This window comes from Cydia strobilella, chromosome 3, assembly GCF_947568885.1.
Source record: "Cydia strobilella chromosome 3, ilCydStro3.1, whole genome shotgun sequence".
Taxonomy (NCBI): Eukaryota; Metazoa; Arthropoda; class Insecta; order Lepidoptera; family Tortricidae; genus Cydia; species Cydia strobilella.
The window spans coordinates 5,860,793-5,878,639 of NC_086043.1; the positions used below are offsets into that span (position 1 = coordinate 5,860,793).

At 39.8% G+C, this 17,847-nt stretch overlaps 1 protein-coding gene across 1 annotated transcript in view; it reads right to left on the minus strand.

Annotated features, from left to right (window-relative positions):
• LOC134756196 (cell adhesion molecule Dscam2-like) overlaps positions 1–17,847 on the minus strand; it is a 224,288-nt gene that overhangs the window by 104,417 nt on the left and 102,024 nt on the right. The window contains exon 2 of the mRNA XM_063693024.1: positions 15,018–15,186. Coding sequence (XP_063549094.1) covers positions 15,018–15,186 — 169 coding nt within the window. The remainder of the gene's footprint in view (positions 1–15,017; positions 15,187–17,847) is intronic.

The following is a 17,847-nucleotide window of genomic DNA, read 5'->3' on the forward strand; positions in this document are numbered from 1 at the left end:
ACCCCATTACGTACATAATGCGGCGAAAAAATGAATTTATCGAGCGTTACCCTTGATTTAGCATAATATGCGCCGAATAAAGACTTCTCATTTTGCCGTGCCAAATTAAGCCTTATGTGTTTACTAATAAGGTTGTGAAAAGGTGGAAAGGCATGAGACGAAGATACATCATCCACAATTATCGCCGGAGCGAACCGAGGGGTAACGAAGACAAACGAGCGCCGTACGTGGCTGGCCGCTGCCACATTCGAAACGATATTAAATTTGTCTATCACAATTTATGGAGAAGGAGAACGGAGAAAATACTAAAGCAACAGTAATGGAGTTCACAAGCATCAAGCTATTTCGTAAAAAGAGCATTTTACTATTTCAAAGTTAAAGCTATCAATCCCCCGTCAATCATCAAAATCAGGTCTGTAGTTTTGGTCGATATCGGTTTGGATAGTAGCTGCGTGTGTCAAAGTTTTCACAGCAACCAATTCCATACAGTCTGTGCAGGGGGGGGTCATCTCTCTCTCTGCAGCTTTCTGTAAATACACGCTAAACACATCTCCCACGTTTCCACTGCGGCGCACGTGACCCACGCTACGCTACGCACGAGGGGGGTGCAGTTGGGGGCCACCTTTCAACTGCAACCCACGGGCACACGCTGTGCACGGCAGCTCATTTTGTCAAATCAGTCATCAGAAGTGTAGAGGTGTCGTTTGTCCGTAGCGTGGACATCGTGGATCGCAGTGGGGCTTCGTGCATAGCGTACTCGTGCACTGCTGTGGAAGTATTTACCTACATTTTGATACAAAGCGTTTTTGTACCCACTTGCGTAGCTCGACCGTCGTGCGCAGCAGTGGGGTTCCGGCTTTACACAGTATGGCATCTGATTGGAATAACCAATAAACGATTTGGCCCAATCATGGTCATGTTTTTAGTAACACTCGGACAATTAAGTAGAGTGCAACAATGGAACAAGAAAACCCATACATCTATACACGTTACTGATAGGTACCTAATGAAAAACAAATCACCATCCTTTGCTTTGCGCTGCTTTTACAGCCTGTATCCATCATGATAATTATAGTATACATTGTGCTTATATTCTGTGCACTTTTTACAGGATATTATATTATACCTAAGATAAGACGAGGAGTATCCTGGGCAATTTTTATTACTTTGGGATAGTTTGAAACTCCTATAAATATTAACATCAAAAACCCGATTGCACTAAATTAAAATTGACTGGCGGCGAAAAGGTGTTAAGTGACCTTTCGAGTTTCACGGGAACTCGTGATAAAATGTTGTTGGTGGGTGCGAGTAATAAAGACGGACGGTTCCGGAATAAAGTGGGGTCACGTCGGGGCCCGGAGGTCGGGAGGGGTTACGTGGTCGAGTAAGTGTTAGTAAAGTTAAAGAACTGATACTAAATTAAGATATCGTTAATTATATGACCATGTAGAGAAGTAAAGAGTGATGTAGAGTGAAGTTGTGATTTGTGCTCGAGTTTCATCAAACTGATGGTTTTCGAAAGTATGTGTTTATAAGATTTTCTTTCCTTATTTTCTTATGAATTCCGTCATCTGATCAGATTCAAATACCCGTGGGATCTAATGTGGTAATTCAGTTTACCTACCTAAGCTTAGACAACTTTGACTTAGCTATTTAATTTATATTTATATTATATTTTCCAGATAATTTTTATGACAATAATCTTACGGTAACTGAAATCGGAAGACAAGGACTTAAAAATGTAATTAATAAAATATGTGAGGTGTCACATATTGACGACGACAGGACGATTAGTCAATAGTGACACCCCTTTTTATTAACGTGGTTGGCGTGGTTGCTATAGCCTACTCCGCATGGTTTGGCGGGCATAGCTGTTAAATACTACGTACATATTTATTTGCCCGGCTGGCTCAGTCGGTATTACTATTCTTCTATACCTACTGCTATTGTTTCACGATAGCAGTAAAGATGAAGGCCCAGCTCGTAGCAGCTCGATATAGCGAGTAGCAGTATTATTGAGGCCTATTCAGACAGTATTTTCTTGTTATTGTGTCTTTTTTCAAACAGAAATATCGCTTAGTTTTGAATGATTCACGGTTAGTTTCGCTACACTTATATTGACCGGAATATAGACCGTGATTACCTTTTGTATTATTTATGAGCTCCCGATATTTCGACGCAAATGGTAATCACGGTCTATATCCCGGTCAATATAAGTCTAGAGAAATGTCGCTGTTGACAGCTGACAGATCATATCCATTACAACTGATTTATACTTTCACGATTTTTATACATTATTAATTATTAAACGGGACTTAAGGATGACTCACGCTAAATCGGTTCGGGTCCGGGCCGAGGCGTCCGACGCTTCAGTTTTCTATAGAAGCATCACGTGATCAGTTGATCACCGATCACCTGTCATAGAAAACGAAATGTCGAAAGCCTCGGCCCGGGCCCGGACCGTTCTAGCGTGAGTCGTCCTTTAGTTGCGTACCTATAACGTATAACATAACAACACACCCCCAACGCCGCCCTCGAAACGTCGTAACGTAAAATTTTAAAACTTAACTTATTTACTTAGTTTATTATATGTTTTTATAAGTAAACAAGTTTCTAATAAGCCATAATAAAGTCGTCATTTTACCCATTGAATTTCATTTGCGAGACAATTCCCGCGGGCGCGACGCGCTATAAATGATTGATAAATTATGTATATGAAAGCGGGAAGCTTTGGTCGGGGACGGGCGACAGCGGAGCTTCGAAAAGAAGCTTAAAAAACCTGTGGACGAAGAAACAGCGGGTAAGTTGATTCTTCGTCTGCGAATGTTTATAAATATAAAAGAGAAAAAAGAGAAATATTAAGTCACATTTATGGTAGTTGACAATTGTTCACTTTTGTTCCTATTTATGAACTAAATAGGTCTTAGTACAAATTCTGTTTCTGTGTTACTTATTTTTGTAGTTTTTTCTAAACTTACGGAGTAAGTACAGTAATGATATTTACAAGTAATGTTATTAACAAACAGAAAACTGATATATTTATTCTCTCATGCAAGTAAGTATGAATTTGCTAGTAAATTTAAAGCAAATAGCTAGCTGCCCATTAGCTAATGACCCCGCAGCTCGCTTAACGACGCATCACGGCATCATGGATGTACTCGTACTCAACCGTTCTTTAGAAACAAGATGAGAGCCTATACAAATTTCCTTTGATAAAAAATAAGAAGAAACAGCCGCGCACAGTCGAGTGCCTTCTCGAAGATTTAGTTAGGACACCCGCTCTATCGTATTATTTAGGCCGAGGTTCGCGCGGTTCATATTCGCGTGCCGTCCGCAGTTTGTCTTCGTTACCGTAATAACCTCCTGACGCGGCATTCGCTACGCTCCGTCACCGTCCCGGCATGCACCTCGTTACGAACACGGCAATGAAGAATATGAACGCGGAGGTAATTGGGATAGATATTGGTATCACTCAAATCGCTATAGTTAGCTGTGAGGTATTTTATCGATGTGTGGAGGCTATTATGACACGACCCGCACTAAGATTGGTTATAAGCTATAGTAGTGAATAAGTGTATGTCGTAATTCGCAAGAGTGTTCACTCGTTTATAAACACGGGATTATTATACCTACTATACGTCACGGTAGGTAGACGTCATTATCATTTGCAACTCACGCTTATGTTTGTCTAAGTTTTACTTGGCAATATCAATGACCGGTACAAAATCAGTATCGTTTCGAAAGTTCTAAAAAAATGCGATGCAAAAGTGACTCTTTCGGCACTACTTTGTCTAGGGACAAAATTTGTGGAATAGCTAACCAAACTGCTAACACGCAGTCCTTTGATCTTTTAATTATGTTTATTTTGAAGCCACTCGTATAGCCTTGGTTTCAAAAAACTTTCTAAATACTTACACACTTTTGATAAAGTTTCATATCACGCTTATTAAGCACGCGGTTAGTTGCCCTATCGTGCAATATTGCCGGCCCACTGGGTAGCGTGGGCGTGGGCAGTGGGCACTGGGCACTGGGCATTATTCGAGGCCAATGGCGCGGAAGGGACAACAAGATTGATGATAGGTTTAAACTTGTAGGTCTCGTGTTGGTGCCAAGTTTTAATGGCCGATATTAGGGGTATGTTTTTGTTACAATAGCTATTTAGTACGATAGTTTTGAGTTTAGACTTTTTTTCATGTTTTGTAGCTGGAACAACCTTGAGTTATATATAGGGATTTTTCACTATTGACAGTTTGTTTTTTAAGTGGTAAAAAATTTGAATTGTAGCGTTCTAACAGATACATAAAACATTGTATAACAAAACACCCTTACCAAAGTCCCACCCAAAAGGGACGCAATTCTCAACTAGACAAGTAAAAGGTATAAAGAAAACATTATTTGGGGCCCATAATTGAATAAACATTATTTCATTAAGTCGTTCCACGGAGCACCCAAAGACTTACACTGAAAGAAAGGTTTAATTTAGTTTAGGTTTTTACTTAAACTTGTAACAAAATGTGTTACACTCGGCCCACAAGTCGGTTAGTAACAACAAAATTGGTCTTAGAATATTTATCAAAATGTATATATATATATATATATATATATATATATATATATATATATATATAATAAAATGTATTTCTTTATTACTCAAGTTCTTCAGAAGAAGAAGGTTTTGCCTAATGTGGGTATAATAAAGTTGGGACATTGTCTGTAAAGCGCTTAGAGGCATTATGGTTTCGGGGCTTAGCTCCGCGCAGAAAATACTCAGACGGGACAAATTATGGAGACAATCGAGCAACGTGAATGGAGAATCACGAGTATATTGGGTATAGGTATAAGAGAAACTTTATTCTTTACACAGAAAAGTATACTTTCTTATTTTGTCAGTGACGTATTAGTAAAATAAAGTTTACTGTGTACAGTCACCAGCAATAATATGTTACACAACGAAGGCCGCAAAAATATATGACACTGATTTGTAGTGTCATAAAAGCGTGTCACATATTTTTGTGACCTTCAAAGAGTACACTTGGAGGAGTTGCACTGTACCTAGACATTGAAAGGACAATAAGTAAAGGTAAACACTTTTTTACACGAGGTTTCGTGTTTAAGGTTTTTTTTATGGACTATTATAGTTATAGTAATAAAGAACCACTAGAAAATCTATGGCCCATCGGAAAGTCGGGGGGAGACCGAACGTTATAGGTTCAAAGATTTCAACCCCGAGTCATAATAGGTAGTCCCCGGACTGTATATACAAATTATCATTGTTATTGAAAATGGAAAATGTCGCTAGGAAAAAAAAAATAACTCAGTAAGTCTAGTTTCCCTCCTGAGTTAAAAGATCGTTATTAATGACAGTCGCTTCGCCAGTCTTGGATATGAGGCAAAAGTGTAATGTGACACTTTTTGCAGATAAAAAAAGAATAGAAAACAATAGTATTACCATTAGACTTAAGATGAAAGGGGACGACCGCTACTTCATACAAACGTAGTCCCCATTTTTCTCTCTTGATATTAACATTATAGAAAATATTTTAACGCAATTTGATGAATATTAACCATGACTATCTTCCGCAACTGCATTCTATCTTGTACACACCGGGATTCTGGTACGGAATGACATCCTTTGGGCTGCGTAAAAGACTCGCTACTTTCAATAACGGCGTGTATACAGTCTTAATGGAGAATTTTCTAAGTACTGATCCAACTTCCACACCGGTGTGTGTGCGGGCGGGTTTCCGGTGTGTACAAGATAGAATGTAGTTGTGGAAGTGCGTATGTTGGCCAGACTAAGCGTAGCGTTCAAGAAAGGGTGAAGGAGCACATAGCGGCTGTTAAAAATCGCCCCCGAAGTACACAAATCCGCAATAGTTGAACACTTGCTGATAACTGAAACAAATCACTGGATTGAGCTACACAAAAGTCCTCTCCACCGAGCGTCACTATAATATTATCCTTGGATCGTAATTAAAAAAACACCCGAAAACAGGGAAGACGGGTACAAATTATCGTTAACTTGGGGACCAGTGGTTCAAATGTTGAAACCAAGGGATCTATCTTCGGACCAGTGCGCGCGGATATTGTTAGTGTTGCGTGTCGTACCGTGTACTTATTAAACATTAAACAGAAACGGGTAGATAAATTTATTTGTCTACCCCGAACATTTATATAAACTAATTTCGGGTAGTTTAGTGTTGTTTACCAATATCTCAATTGACATTTGCTGGGACGTCTGTCTTCCGTGACCACAGCTAGTGCAACCTAGTTGCAACGTCGGAAAAAGGTAAAATAATGAAATTTAATCGCGTTAAACCCGGTAATGACATTAATTAAGGTAGATAGAGTTAGACCAAGAAAAGACAGCACACGCAGTGCCAGTGTTATTTATACATCATAATTTCATAGAAGTTTGACATTTAAAATAACGCCTGCACTGCGTGTGCTGTCAATATATCTGCAGACTTTTCTTGGTTTCACTCTATTAACGATATTTATAAATTAAGGATATTTAAAAGATGCAACAATCTGCAAAAATTTAAATTTTAACAACCGGCCAGCACAAAGCGCCAAACGCGAACGAGGCTTTATAGCGAACCGTTACAAGATGATTAAACTTACCACTTAGTACACGGCGTAACTTTTAATTCAGTACCCTTAATCAATTAAGTTCAATATACATATGTGCCGGTCCGCGTCGACGTGAACATGGCAATTAGCTGGGTCCTACTAATTTGATACTATAACGGGACCAAGATTAACGACCTATTGCTATCCTTGCAAATAAGGTCGACAGTTATTTGGCAAGAACTGGCGCTTGAGTCGTTTTAAAAAAAGTGTCGACATGCGATCGACCTTATAATAGTTATAACTAATACAAGAAAGGCTCAGTATATGATTGAGTTTGGGCTAAAGCAAGTAGTTTGTTTTGATACCCTGCAAGGCCGTTATTAATACGTCGGTAGGTAGCAATATGTAATTGTAGGTTATACTCTGTTAGCAACTACAGTTTAGTTAACTTATGGGTTGTGTTAAATAAGCTTTAATATATTTAAATATTTACTTTCCTCCGAAACAAATATTTTTTTGAATCGATAACACGAATCTTTAGTTAAACGAACACTAAAATTTAATATCATTCAATTCAGTCGCATGGCAGTCACCGATTTTTATGCAGTCAGCAAATCTATTAGCTTAGCACCCCTGCATATTATAATGTATGCAGAGGTGCTAAGCTAATAGTTTGGTTCACTAGGTGACTGATGTAGGGTCAAGGAGGAAACAGTGGCTCGGTATAAAAAGGCCGGGTATAGTGGCTCACTCAACCTAATTTCAACACGAGAGGGGCGATATTTGGGCGACTGAACCATTGTTCGAGCTGAGCCACTGTGTCCGTCTTGACCCTACACGTTTCTAGAAAAATATAGATTATTATATTTACAGGCCAATTGGAAGGTAGTTAGACTAATGTCATTAGTTATCGTGCATTTCGCTTGTACTTGTCCGTACTTGTATTGGCACGACAACTAAATGACATCTTTCAGATATATCATTATGATGTCAGTGTACGTTCGAATTGGCCTCCTAGTTGACACATTGTAGGTACATTAATTGATAAAAGAAAAACCCTATCTTCAAAAATATGTTTCGGGTTTTTATTTTTCAGACGTAACAAAGTAAACAGGAAAGGCATACTGTCCTGTTCTATTATTTTCTCTCAGTAATTTGGGAGTGTGCCTGTTTTCCTCATTATCGCGGATTAACCCTATTAACGTAACATTTTTCGCAACTTTTTGCCGCAAGTCGCCTCGTCGGAGTCGTCGGTAATCCCGTCGTCGCGTAGAGATTAACTGTCCCGGCTTCCTCCCGTGTTCTGCCACAGAATTTTTTTACTTTCTTATATTTTATATCACTTTTTTAATGTAATGAAATATATTTTTATATACCGATAGTATTAAGTACAGATGTTAACTGATAAGGAATTAAAAATAGATATTAAAAAGTATACTTAACATAAGCAGGTTAATTTACTGTAGCTACTTACTTAATAAAGTTACAGAAAGATTAAACATTTATAATCATCTTCCTCGCGTTATCCCGGCATTTTGCCCCGGCTTATGGGAGCCTGGGGTGCGCTTGACAACCTAATCCCAAGAATTGATATAGACACTAGTTTTTACAAAAGCGACTGCCATCTGACCTTCCAACCCAGAGGGGGAACTAGACCTTGTTAGGATTAGTCCGGTTTCCTCACGATGTTTTTATTCACCGAAAAGCGACTGGTAAATATCAAATGATATTTCGTACATAAGTTCTGATGAACTCATTGGTACAAGCCGGGGTTTGAACCCGCGACTTCCGGATTGAAAGTCGCACGCTTTTACCGGCTAGGCCACCAGCGCTTCAAAGATTAAACATTTAAAATGATTATAAAAATCCGGATTTTGATTTATTAATTTACCATTAGTAATAGGTAACTAAACTTTAATGTCAAACTCAGATGAAAGATATGTAATTTCGAAAAAATAAGAAAAACGATGAGCTCTGGCTTGAAAACCCCAAGCGGATTAGGGCCAGGATGCCAAAAATATTTGGAACTTCGCATTTGCGTCCGCAGATTTCCCTATCGAAGATCATACAAAAGTCTTTCTCGTAACATTTTATCTTAACACACTTAAAATAGTACATTACGATACAAGTGCGAAAAATAGAAAATCCCCCAGGTAGCAAAGTGACGTCAGCGACGTCATAATGACGTCATTTATACGTCGTAATGACGTAACGGACGTCATAATGACGTATACCTATAAATGCTACTTGGGCCGAATTGAGTGGCGATAAATTAAATCACGACCGAAGGGAATGTTTTAAATCGACAAGCGTTGCGAATTACCTATTCGCACATTTATCGTACAACGTTTTACAGTACATAATATGTACATATTATGGCCCTTTAAGTTTTCGACATGTAATGTGCTAATTATCGCACTAGTGCGGTAAAGTAGGACAATATGTTGAAGAAGAAGTTGAAGTACCTTTTTAAGAGTCGATTGTTGATAGAATCCTGAAAAATCGACTCCTAATTAAAAAAGAAGAAACAAAGTTGTTAATGCGCAAGTTTAATTTTAGTTCAGTTATTAGTTCAGTCGCGCGCGCAGCGGTTGGTAGCGGTTGCGAGCGCTAACGTGTCAACCCCCGTGATACGGTTTAACGAAAACAAGAATGTCGAACGTTGTAAAGTGCAATGTGTGTAATATCGTTATTGACGAATTACTATCGTATATTCAAAATAAAATGTCCTTAGTGGACGACGAGACTCTAGTGCGCCTGTGTTCGAGTGCATTTACGAGTGATGAAATTAAAAATTCGAAATCGTTATTGTTCGATTCGGTAACAACGGATCAGCGTAACATCTTAAGGAAACAGCGAGGAAAGGAGGCACGGGACTTAGAAGATATTGTGTCGTTATTGAAGTCGATCGACTCAGAAAAAGTGCCAGTGTTTGTTGCACGAAATTTAGAAAGGCTACCGCCATTATCGATTGATCACTTGGATTGCACAAAACTATTAAAAGATCTTTCCAAAATTCAACGTGACATAGACTCAGTAAAAATGACGTATGCGACGAAGCAGCAGTTCGAAGAGTTACGATCTGATATCCAGACCTTAAAAAATCCGACATTGCCAATGTCCAGCTTCGGCAACGTAAATGCAAGACGTGGAGCTTGGATATACGACAGTGGGCCATTGGGGATATCTTTTTGCAATACGGACTCGTATGAAGATGTCAACATGTCGCCGAAGCCCAGGGTATCGCCAAACCAGCACTTAAATACGTCCCAAGAGTCGTTACAAAGGACTTCACCTAAACCTAACAATGGCGGTGACACGATGACATCAAAAAACCCTCTTACGCCGATTTTAAGTAAAACACAATCATTAAGTCAAGAGAATCTCAATAAATCGCAGAGTTCGCCGCATAATAAATGCAAAAATAAGAAGCAAGCGGTAGATGCATCAGCTGTGGCTGTGACGTCAGCGCCGGCCGAGAGCCCGACCGGCCCGACTGACTTACCTATCGCTGAGCCGGACGATCACCTGATGAGCGCGCAAGTACCTATCCGCGCCGATATTAACTGTAGCGGAGATAAACAAATATTATCTGAGCGTAAATCTTTTGCAGATATTGCTAAAAAGGAGGGCGAATGGAAAACAGTAGGGAGGCCGAAACCAAAACCCAGCGGTCGTTTTCTAGGCAGAAAGGGTTGTGCAAATGTTAGTGATGGAAAGTTTAGAGCGGCTGACCCGAAGGTTCTTATGTTTATAACCAGAGTACATAAGGAAACGACAGTGAAAAATATAGAGGAGTATGTATACGATAAGACCGGAGAGAATATCAAGCTCCAAAAGCTTTCGATATATAAGGAAAAAGAACACTGCGCTTATAAGTTCTTAGTGGCCAAAAATAAACCAGATTTATTTTTAAACGAATCACTATGGCCCCATGGCGTAATATTTCGGAAATTTGTACACTTTAAATACAGAGACACGAAAGGGCCTAGCCCAAGCGGCATTATTTAATAATAGATAAATGGATAAAAATATTTATAAATTAATTAGCTTCAATTGTAAGAGTGTAAAACGCTCAATTGAAAGTGTACGGCGACTAAGTTTGTCATGTGACATCATGGGTCTACAAGAAACCTGGCTAGCGCCATGGGATATCCAGTTCCTAAGTAGCATTAACGATTCCTTTGGATACACGGCGACGTCGGCAATGGATGCAGCGGCCGGCATGATCCAGGGTCGACCATTTGGGGGCGTCGCGTTACTTTGGAATAAAGCCGTGTTTCAAAATGTAACCGTGGTGCAATGTGGTAATCCGCGAGTGTGTGGTGTTAAGATAACTATAGGCCAAAGCTCATTCTTGGTGTTAAACATTTATATGCCGACGGATAAGCCCGAAAACTTGACGGAATTTACGGACTGCCTTGCCACGGTAAGTGCTATCGTGGACATTAACACCATTGAATCAGTTTACATACTCGGTGACTTTAACGCGCACCCGGGCGAACGATTTTATAACGAACTAATAAACTTTTGTGCCGATCAAGGCTGGACGTGCGCGGATATCGACAAATTGGGCGAACAGTCCGGGATTTATACGTTTATAAGCGAAGCGCATGGTTCAAAAAGATGGCTAGATCACTGTGTGGTCACTAAATCAGCCGCGCCTTCAATTTTCGATGTTTACATAAAACATGATGTAATGTGGTCAGACCATTTCCCTTTAGTAATAGAGTTTGATTTTAATATAGTTAAACCTAAGCGTACGTGTCATAGTAATAATAAATTAGCTAATAAAATTGTATGGGGTGAAAGGAACCCTGATCAAATTAATATATATATGGCAGAATGTAACAAAAGATTAAGGCTTATTGACTTTCCAGATTTTTTTCGTGATTGCAGTGGCTATAAATGTAGCAATCCAAATCATAAAATTATAATTGATAAAATGTATAATGATATTATTAATTCTCTAAGCGACGCTGCAACTCTCAGTTATAATTATAATAATAATCAAAAATCGTCTAAAAGAAAAAAGCCTGTAATTGGGTGGAACAAACATGTGAGCCACGCACATAAAGACGCTAAATTTAAGTTTAAGTTGTGGGTATGGTATGGGGAACCTATGTCGGGCCATATTTACGACGACATGTGTGAAAGTCGAAAGGTGTTCAAGTCTCGTTTAAAATGGTGTCAGAAGCACGAAGAGCAGTTAAAATTGGACATCATTGCGAAACATCATTCTAATCGAGATTTTCGCCAGTTTTGGAAGTCTACAAATCAGCTAAACGGTAAAACAAGCCTGCCCGTGAGCGTCGATGGAGTGAGCGACAATGGGTCTATAGCAGAGCTATTTAGAGATCATTTTACAGTTAAGTCACCTTTGGGACCATCGCAGGCGGCGGATGCTGCGCACTGCGGCTTTAGTGGGCGGGAGATATGTACTCGGTTTACAGCGAAAGATGTAAAAAACGCTATAAGTTCGATAACGCGAGGGAAGTCTCCCGGTCACGATGGCCTCAGTGTGGAGCATCTGCATCATGCTGGTCATCATCTAAATAGAGTGCTTGCGATGTTGTATACTTTTTGTGTACAACACTCATACTTGCCTGCAGACATGATGGAAACTGTAGTGGTCCCAATTGTGAAAAATAAAACTGGTGACGTCAGTGATAAATGTAACTATAGGCCTATTTCCCTCGCTACAATAGTCGCAAAAGTGGTTGACTGTCTGCTGAACCGACAATTAGACAAGTGCTTAACTTTACACGATAATCAGTTTGGTTTTAAACCAGGTCTATCGACTGAAAGTGCTATTTTGGCGCTAAAGCAGACAGTTAGGTACTATACGGACAGGCGGACAGCCGTTTATGCTTGTTTTCTAGACCTATCTAAAGCATTTGACCTGGTTAATTATAACATCTTGTGGCAAAAGCTAGATAGTCTGGAAATGCCGGCCGAGGTTAGTAGTATTTTTAAATATTGGTACCATAACCAGGTCAATGTGGTCAGATGGGCGGATACATATTCACAGCCGTATGGACTAGAGTGCGGTGTGAGGCAGGGCGGGTTGACCTCGCCTAAGCTGTTCAACCTCTATATGAGCGCGCTTATAGAGGAGCTCAGTAACACCCGTGTCGGTTGCCATATAGATGGAGTGAGCGTTAATAATTTAAGCTACGCTGACGACATGGTGTTGCTGAGCGCCTCAGCGTGTGGACTTGCCAAGCTCATCTCCATTTGCGAGCGATACGCAGCGAGCCATGGGCTAATTTATAATTCTAAGAAAAGCGAGTGTGTCGTCTTTAGGGTTAAGGGTAAAAGCCCACCGCTGTTTCCACCTGTTAAACTATATGGCCAATCACTAAAAGTTGTCGATAAATTTAAATATCTAGGTCATGTGGTGACATCCGACCTAAAAGACGACGACGACATTGAGCGCGAGCGCAGAGCGTTGTCCGTCAGAGCGAATATGATAGCCCGCAGATTTGCTCACTGCTCGAGGGAGGTAAAGCTCAGTCTCTTTAGAGCCTATTGTACTTGCTTCTACACCAGCAGTCTGTGGGCAGACTATACGCGTAAACGGTACAACGCTCTGCGCGTTCAATATAATAACGCGTACATGGTGCTGATGGGGCTGCCTAGGTTCTGTAGCGCGTCAGGGATGTTCGCGGAGGCGCGGGTAGACTGCTTCTACACCACTATGCGCAAGAGAGCAACCTCCCTGGTGCGCAGAGTCCAGGCTAGCTCCAACAGCATCCTGACCATGATTGCAGACAGGGTTGACGGTGTTTATTTGAACAACTGCTGCCTCATTCATGTGCGCAGGAACGTATAAATATTTAAATCTGTAAATAAATATATAATACGGAATTGATAATAGTAATAATAATATAATTAATTTTGCTGTTACTATTTAACCGTAGTATAAGATTACCCATAAGCATTACTAACACTGATTGATCCTAGTTGGTCGTTGAATAAAGAATTTTTTTTTTTTTAATGAAAGCTTGTATCTGTGTGAGTTCACTGGCATGGCAGCGCTGGGAGATGGATCTGTGGCTCGGAATGAATGATGTGCTTTTATCGCTCGCCGGACTACGGGACGCTATTAATTTTTGTCACTGGACGGCACGAGAATAAGGCACTTTGGAACGGAACATTTGAGAAATTCATCCTAGTAGGATGGTATATGGGATATATTTAGCCTGACGTAAAAGAACTGATAACAACGAGTGTATTATTCAGCTTGCCTATTATGGTTATAACATCTGCACTTACCATTTTTGCTGTAACTATTGAAAAACACTACCTGTATAGGAAAACAGCCAGACAGCTGTACAGACATACAAAAGCACTTTTGCCCTGTGACAGAGATGTTTCGCGCCTGTTTAGCAGTTATATATATACTATATTTAATATAAAAATAAAGAATGATCACTAAAGTTGCAACGCAAATTGAAGACAATAAAAACATGAGCGCAAGTGCAAGTAAAATAAAACACGCGGTTATCGGTGCACAGTAAAAGTTGCGGAATAAATCGTAGCCACGGGAGTCGGTGTTGGTCCGGCTCTAAACACTTGGACTTACTTCAACAGTGTATAGGACGATAACAGTAAGTAAACACAAGCGGAGTGAGCAAATGTCTTGGTAACACATAATTATCGCATCATGTGAAAACACTTCATATTTTTAACCGACTATAAAAAAGGAGGTTACAATTCGACCGTATTTTTTTGTATGTATGTTACCTCAAGAGATCGCTTTTTAGCGATAAGTCCGCCTGTTGTTACCTACTCACATCCTGTCTTATGATACTATTGATACTAATGTCAAACAAATACAACAATGTGTCAAGCATTTTTTTAAATCTGCTCTTACTAAGTTTCTTTACTGCAACCTTTAGTTTATTTTTCCTTACTGCTGCACTGCTTATTTCTGTTCTAAACTCGTGTTTGTATTGCGAGTGGTAATAGCCCAGTAGGGGGTTACTCGCAGGCTAGCCAGCTTTGAACTTCTGTGCATTTATCACTTTAGCCATTGGTTAAGGAATGAGTGCGAAGTTTCAGATTTATTGAACAAATGAAAATGTATTACATTTTGCGTTTGGTTCATTTTCAGTTAAAACTAAGGGTTAAACACTTTGTACCAGATTAGATGGTATTACAGTTCGCAAAAAACGTATCGATATGCTGAGGTACATAAGTAGATATTGTGATTTAAAACTTGTTTTTTTCTTTTATAGATGTCGCATCGCTTTTAAAAATATAAGATATAGAGGCAACCAGCCACAGTTTAATAATGTAAAAACAATATGCTTGCTCGAAAAGACCAAACCTCTCTAGCTCGACTGAAGGACAAGAACAAATAACTAAAGTCTCTGCTCAATAAGTTTTAAAAGGCAACACATAATGTGCTGATAAAATACGTTAATTCACTGACTTACCTCAATCCAGGAATGTCAGTGAGCAGAGCCCCATCCTCTCCTAACCAGGACATGACAGGCGGGGGCGTGCCGTGCGCTGCGCAGGCGACCCGGGCGCCTGTGCTGTTGGAGAATGCCAGGCGAGCTGGCGGCTCCATCAGGAACATCAACTGGCTCCAAGCGGGCGCAGCTGAAACAAAGAAAAATCTGAGGTCAGATGTGCCTCCTAGTTTAGTCGGTAGTGAGCCGGTCTACGAAGCTAGAGGTCTTGTCATCGGTTACTGCCTATGAAACAGGCATTATTGAGCTAACTGTGGAACAAGGTCGATTTGTGAAAAACTGTCCATAATAATTTATTTACATACTTCGTACGGGCACGGCCTGCGAATGCTGCAATACTCAGGTAAGTACGCGGAAAGTTATCTATCTATTAAGTTAATGCAGTATCGTCCAAGTTTGCAACATTAATTCGCTAAATTTAACTGTAGATAAGTAAAGGGATCTTTGGGCTAACGCAGCGTCTTACGTAAGCGAATAACCCGCGAACGCGAAGCGAAGCGGCGCGGCGCGGGGCGCGGCGCGGCGGGCCCACGACGTTCGCGTTCGCAACGAGATCGCCTACTTAGGACACTTCTATAAGTATCAAAGGATTGATTTACCCGTGCCGCATCGCTCCGCTTTGCGTTCGTGTGTTATTCGCCTATGTATTACGCTGCGTAAGACTATTTTAGTTTCACTTTTGACATAAAAAATGGTTTTCTGTATGATTCCAGGAGGGCGATTCGAATTTTATAATCTTTTTTTATTTGTTTAGTTCTGATTCCCAATAGTTTCATAACTGGAAGTCTCTTTAAATACTGGTTTAGAATTTACTCCCACATTTATCGGTGAACGTAGGTATGTGGAAGCCAGGCCTAAGATCAAAAGCGGTTCAAAGCGGATTCCACGCGGGATGCCGAAGGGACGAGTGCGGTGAGTGGAATAGACTACGAGCGCGCCAGGAAGTAGGTTATACTGTATAACCCTTTTTTCGTGACGGTAGCAAATAACCATGCCAATAGCAACCCCAGAGTTGTAACATGCGCGTTGTCATGCCTTTTTACGTACCATTTACTGTCATTCTTACAACATATTACTATTATCTACGAAGCTCAAGAAGCACGGAAAACATTTAGCATAGTAATGTAGGCAATTACTAAGGACAATATTTATTTATTATCAATATTTTTTACACGTCAACGCAAGCTCCTGATGATACTCCTCGGTACTGATACACGACTTAAAATACGTGAGTGACCCGTTATTAATATATTTAATATTAACACGTCCATAAAGTACACAATATAAAATAAATTTGAATCTAATTTAAGCAACAAAACATGGATGAAAAACTCGTTAGAAGTATTTTACAATAGGCAACTTTTTCGTCTTGTTGTTTAGGAATCCAAAATTATTAAATAATCTTCTATCATGGACTTTTTTTTCTAGTGCCATTTACATAATGCGGTAATCGTAAATTAATATTTTTATACCACGTCGGTGGCAATCAAGCATACGGCCCGCCTGATGGTAAGCAGTTACCGTAGCATATGGACGCCTGCAACACCGGAGATATTACACGCGCGTTGCCGACCCTTTAAAAACCTATACACTCCTTTTTTGAAGAACCCCATACTGTAGCCCCTCGGGAAAACCTCGGCAGGGAGCTCATTCCACAGCCGAAGCGTACGCGAGAGGAAATTCCTCTTAAACCGCACAGTACGCGACCATTTAGGTGCTAGGGTGTGAGGATGAACACCCTGCTGATGCCGATTTGCAGCAGTAGTAAAATAATAATAGCAAAGATCTGTCAAGCTGTGTGAAATCGCAGCCATCATTCGGTCAAGCCGGTGACGACGACAAACCGTCGGATCGCAGGAATTTCAATAAAGCCGGCTGTGTCGGCTAATTACGACGACAGTGCCGAGTTGGTTAGAGAGATCAGCCCGTTGCCGGTTCAAAAGCGAGCGGTTTTCTTTGCACTTGTAACTCTTGTAAGTCACGACTTTTAGTGGATACAATATATAATAAATAAATAAATATTATAGGAAATTATTACACAAATTAAAATTCCTACATTAAGCTCAATAAAATAAGGCTTGTGTTTTGGGTACTTTGACAACGATATATATCATATACTGGGTGTGGCCTGTAATAGGAGCAAAAAACTGTAGGCTCTTTAAACTGACCAACATTTTTTCAGCAACTTTTAAAAATAACTTGTGTTTTGATTTTTAGACATTTTAAAGTTTATCCGAAGACGTAATGTATTGCGGATTTTGTTATGTTTATTTTGTGACAAGCAACATCAATTACAATGATAATCGCGTATCTACATTGAAGATAATATTTACTTTGTATGAAAAATAGGAAGTCTAGATTGAGCAGAAGTCACCGTTTGAGGACTAAAATCTAAGTTTTAATTATTTGGTCACACCCGGTATACATATTTATAAATACTTTAATACATAGAAAGCACCTATGTCTCAGGAACAAATATCCGTGTTCATCACACAAATAAATGCCCTTACCAGGATTTGAACCCGGGACCATCGGCTTCATAGGCAGGGTCGGCCACTAGGCCAGAAGGGTCATCAACGGTCAAAGAATAATTATGATTTCTATGTCACTTTGTACACAGTGACAAGACTTAATAGATAGAGATTAGATATATTTGTTAATAGTTAATGAATGAAGTTTCATTGGCACGCAGATTTTGCAAAATGAAACTAATAATTCTCCATGCTGGTTAGGAGATTTTATTTATGTCTTTTCACTTATGGTAGGTGAATCAGGAGCAAGACGAAGCTAA